Below are 5,172 nucleotides of genomic sequence, written 5' to 3'. Positions count from 1 at the left end.
ATAGAATGATTTGTTCTAATGGTGTTTGTAAATAGGATCTCACGTCTGCATCTTGTACAGCAATTAACCACTAAGAAGAATATATGCACTGTGTTATTTGTTAAAAAAAAATCATAGAAAAAAATATTCATCAAAAGAAAAAAAGAAAGAGAAGATATTACGCTCACTTGTTAAGACAGCGGTTTGGATAACCATTTATCTCTCTTTCTGTGAGAACTGTTTTACTAGGTGCTAGAAATAAAGATGAACAATTATTCAAAATTAAAAACTTTTCTGGTGTCTCCTACACAAATTAAATTCTGTCTAGAGAAGTACCATTAAAGAATGTAGTCCTAGAAGATATAAGGATTTAGTTGAAAAGGGTAGAAAAAATGGTAATTGGACAAACTGGGCAAATTATGGAAGAGCATTCAGTTGCTAGACAGCACAGAAGTTCTGACTCACTGAAATTACTAATGCACACAAGCATACGGTATCAGTTATGATCATCTATTTTGAGGTGACACAGTGAGAAGGGGGTAGAGGTAGGGTGAAAGGGATGTGTTTGGCTCTCTTCTACAAGTGTTATGGCCACAAAAGAACATCTTACAAGCTAAGGACCTCTATGCCCTCCCTCTTGCATAGGCAATGTCAAAGCCTGGGCGGAAGGTAGCATTACCTGGAACCCAAGGAACTTACAGGCTCCACCTCTGTCCCTTGTCAAGGATGGTAATGGGAAGGGCTCCAGGGCCACATAGTTCACACTTATCTTGTCTCTACACCTAGCTCTTTCAAATATTTTCTAATTTTGCCTGGTTCCTGAGCATTTGGGGTTACAGCAAAGTACAGCAACCACTATAAATTGGAAAAAAAAAAACACCTAAATTTTCACTTTCTTAAAATATCAGGTACTAATGAAATATAATCTGGTTATAAAGACTTTCAACTGCACCCCAAGGCGCAAGAGGGCTCAAGTCAAAATCATTTGCTGACTATCTTTTCTATCTTGAAAATACAAAGCAAAAAGCACATTCTCAGAAAAAAACAATTCTTAAAATAAGTCTAAAAGGCTAAAGAATGACTTCTCTGACCCTTCATGCCTTCAATCTGCACAAAAATGGTAGCATCCTTACCTGTAGTTCCCCATATGTCGGTTTTCATGTTCTTCTCGTGAAATCTGCTTTCGTACTTGAGCAAGTCTCTCTTTCTAGAAATGAGGAAATTTTACAAATAAAACCTGATAAATGCATCATTCTGTATAAATGGTAGAAACTCTGCTGCAATGCTCCTACTTGGCAGAGGATGTGGTGCACGGAGAGAGCGCTTCTCCGGCATGCACCCGACCCCAGGGTCGCTCCCTAGCACCACCAGGTAAATAAAGCAAAACACTCCTACCAGCTCTTCTTTCCTCCGCTCCAGCTGGTGCCTCTGCTGCTCCCAATCTGAGGAACCTGGTAAGAGCCTTTTTATTGAATTCTGCCCATAAAGCCTCCTCTGAGCCTCTGCTTTTTGCTTGGCCAAGTTTTTCCTCTTATCACTTGTCCTAAAACACAAAATGCAAGATTATATTCTAGAATTTTAACAAGTTCTGATCTGATCCCTCTAAAGAGAATTTGAGGAAGGGGAAACAGTGTACAATAATATCAAGATTATTAAACTTATATATTCACATATATTCATCTAATTATCCATCAAATATGATAAGTCAAAGTTGTAATGATAACCAGTTAAACTGGAAGCACTACTTATCTTGCAGAGTCAAGCAACCTACTTTCATATTCTATCCTAGCAACTTAGAAGGTCTACAATCTTAGACTGGCCCATCAGCAGCCGCGTCTGTTTGTTCATCTATTAAATGTTAACAATAATGCTTTCTCCTACATTTCTATGAAGATTAATTTGCATGAACATTAATAAATGATAGCCTCTTCTCCTTCAGCCAACTCCATTTATACTAAGTACCCTCATTTACACTGACAGGTCTTCAGTGCATTTTCAGTCATCAATAAAATCTCAACCTAACAGTCAGTCATCTTTTGTTTCCAAAAATCTATACAGCCTTTCTCATTTTCACTTATAAATATCTACTGATAACTTCTTGATTTTTTTTTTTTTTTTTTTTTTCCTGTACCGGGGATTGAACTCAGGGCCTTGCGCCTTGCCAGGCAAGCACTTGTTCTACTGAGCTTTCTCCCTGGCCCAACCCCCTGATTTTAAAAAAGTAGATCTGTGGTGGGATTATTTTGCTCTGTGCCTCTTTCCTCTCTCCTCTTTCCCGTATCTGAGGTCTCTTCCTTACATCCTCTCTGTACAGTTTGTGTCTGGTTGTCTCCCCAAAGCCTTATGAAGTTATGGGGCAGACTTCTAGAGTTTATGATGAATTCATGATCCAATAGTGGGATTTGGGTGTGAGTGCTACACATGGGCTGGGGCAGATAGCCTGAATGCAACATAAGGGAGACAGACTTGCTCTCTGGTGCCACTGCTGCCCCTACTCCTCCCTTTTGCTTTTGCTGTTTTGGGTGGCCATGAACAGCTGCTCTCTGCCATGTGCCACTCTGCCTTGGAGCCAGCTGAATACAGACTGAAACCTCCACAAACTGTGAGCTAAATAAACCTTTCCTTCCTTAATTGTGGGTGTCGGGTATTTTGTCCCAAAAACAAGAGAAAGGTAACTGAGGCACTATTTAATGTTCACTCTTATTCTTCCAAAACTGATCAGAACAGGGTGTGCTCTAGGAGAAAAGCAAAATAGCCAATTCTGCTCTCATTCTTAGGTCACAAAAACAAACAAAAAAACAGAGTTCTTATCCTTGAGCTTAGATTTCTATGCTGTCTGTTGTCATTAGTCTGGTGGGACCCAGTATGGATAAAAGCAAAGAGAAGCTGATGAGAAGGCTGTTTGACCACTTCTGTTGTAGAGAGAGTCTTGCTTGAACTTTTATGTAGTGCCATTCATCAGAACACTGCAAGGAAATAAGAGCTAAGAGGAAATAGAAAAGAATGCTTTTCTGCCACAAATACAGGCCACCTTCACAAGCCCAACTAGTAGCAGAGTGCTAAGGAACTGACTCATTCTCTTTTATGACAACACGAGGTTTCATTAGCAGGAGTTCTACAGGTAAGCAGAATAAAAGGGAACATTTGAGAAAAGGAACATATCCAAAAACTCAGAAGTCCTACTCAACGTGCCTAGAGCTATGGATGAATATAAGAAACTCAGCTAATCAGGCAGGCTACCAGGATGCTGAGTTTCAAATTTAACTTCAGGCAAAGAAAAGGAACATGAATTTTAAAGAGTGAAGGACAATAAAGATGCCTTTGGCAGGGTGTGCAGTGTAGAGTGGCTTAGAAAATAAGGAAACAGTGGATGAGATAATAGGGACGTTAGGATGAGGTGCCATTTTGCTGGCAAACATGAAATATGGGGGCCTGAACCAGTGAAGCAACATTGAGAATGGAGAAAAGATATAATGATAGAATATCATTGGAGGAAAAACAAATATGCTTTGGTGATAAAGAAAAACAATAAATATCTGATGATTCCAAGACTCCTCATTTAGTGATGGGATGATAGTCATTTTATCAGTGATGATTATAATCTGGCTGTTTCTTCATTTAACAGAAGAGAATGCCATGGATTAGATGACATTCTGTAATGTTTTACATTTTTTTTATTCATTTCATCCAGAATGGTCATTTCTATATAACATTCAGTTTAAAGGCAGGAGAGAAAAGGAAAGATAAAAAAGCACTGAAAATGAGAACAATAGGGAAAAAAAACAAGGCCAACTATTCACAGAGAAAGGAAGTAAAAACAAGGGCATAAAAGAAAGAGGACAAATACAAATGGACTGAAATGCTTTGGTCAGATCTATGTGCACATTCACAGCAAACAAAACACAATTGAGAAAGATCCTGACATATCAACAGTGAAACACACAAAGAAGAGTAACAACACCAAGCATGCACAGATACATCAGGAAACGAAGAAAAGCCAAACGCACCGAGAACTTTTCTGTTATGATACGGTCTTTTACTAGAAAATAAGTCAATAAGCAGTATGATTACTTCTGTAATTCACAAATCAGAACCATACCAACATAAGCTTACATGTAAGGCTACAAGCAAGCCTTGAAGCAACAGCTATGATTAAGGTAATGATAGTTTACTTAGAATATTCTTTTCATATGCTAACCTTTAAAAATACTGTCACTACAAAAACTGTATTTCAATAAATGCAGGCATAAATGAACACTAATGACTTTCAGTACTTATTCACACACTAGAATAAAATTTAACCAAAGACCAAAAGATCCCATTTACTCAAGTGTTTTAATCAACATCTTCTACTCAATTGTATCCAAATACTGATCTAAGCAGTTTTGTTTGCTCCTTTCAATGACTTTTCAGGGCTCCCTACCCTGTGATTTTTACCTGAGGGGCATCTGCAAATATGAGCCTCATATATTCTATGTCCAGTAATGAACTCTTGGAAGGTCTATGAACACATTAGACTTCCGACCACTTTATTTTTCCATAAAAGTTACCTCGAATGAAACATCCTCTGTTACCCTCTCTTTCCCACAAAATTGTACTTAGTCCTTGGCATATACTGTTCTAGGTATGGCTCGAGGGATAGAAACAGAGCCAGAGGCAGCACTCCCTTCAAGTAGCTGTGGCTAAACAGCTGGGGTTGGCATGCGAATAAACACTTAGGGCCCAAAAATGTGACCTATACTGTCATGGCAGTAAGACCAACAGAACAAAGAAGCAAGCCACATGGTCGTATAAAGCCAGGCTTCAGTTCAGTTTTAAAAGGAGGTTCATATATATGGCTTTGATACATATGTCACGGTCTAGGCACGGTCCGTCTCCTAAAGGTTCATGTGCTGAAATCTGGTCCCCACGTTGAAAATACTGATAAGGGGCCGGGCCTTTAACAGGCAGAATCTACAGGTGTTTCGGCCAAGGGACACAGCTCTCATAAATGGGGCAGTTCTCTCAAGACTGGATTGGGTTGCACAGAAGTAAGCTGGGTCCTACGGGACCAAGTAAGCTCATGTGATCCATCGCCCCTCAACTTGCTGTCATGTATGTACTTTTTTTTTTTTTTTTTTTTTTGTGGAACCGGGGATTGAACTCAGGTCCCTGAGCTTGCCAGGCAAGCGCTTATTCCACTGAGCCATCTCC

At 39.3% G+C, this 5,172-nt stretch overlaps 1 protein-coding gene across 2 annotated transcripts in view; it reads right to left on the bottom strand.

The window, feature by feature from the left end:
* Ttll7 (tubulin tyrosine ligase like 7) overlaps positions 1 to 5,172 on the bottom strand; it is a 125,115-nt gene that overhangs the window by 67,763 nt on the left and 52,180 nt on the right. For both annotated transcript variants that reach the window (XR_002822816.1, XM_004639300.3), the window contains exons 11-12: positions 1,375 to 1,522; positions 1,113 to 1,186 (exon numbers count right to left, since the gene is read on the bottom strand). Coding sequence is in view for 1 of the 2 variants with exons in the window: in XM_004639300.3 (XP_004639357.1) it covers positions 1,113 to 1,186; positions 1,375 to 1,522 (222 nt within the window). In the remaining variant the exon portion in view is untranslated. The remainder of the gene's footprint in view (positions 1 to 1,112; positions 1,187 to 1,374; positions 1,523 to 5,172) is intronic.

The sequence above is a fragment of the Octodon degus genome, unplaced genomic scaffold (assembly GCF_000260255.1).
Source record: "Octodon degus isolate 3935 unplaced genomic scaffold, OctDeg1.0 scaffold00109, whole genome shotgun sequence".
Classification (NCBI taxonomy): domain Eukaryota; kingdom Metazoa; phylum Chordata; class Mammalia; order Rodentia; family Octodontidae; genus Octodon; species Octodon degus.
Note: the sequence above shows the minus strand (reverse complement) of the source record. Positions and strands in the feature narration are given on the sequence as shown.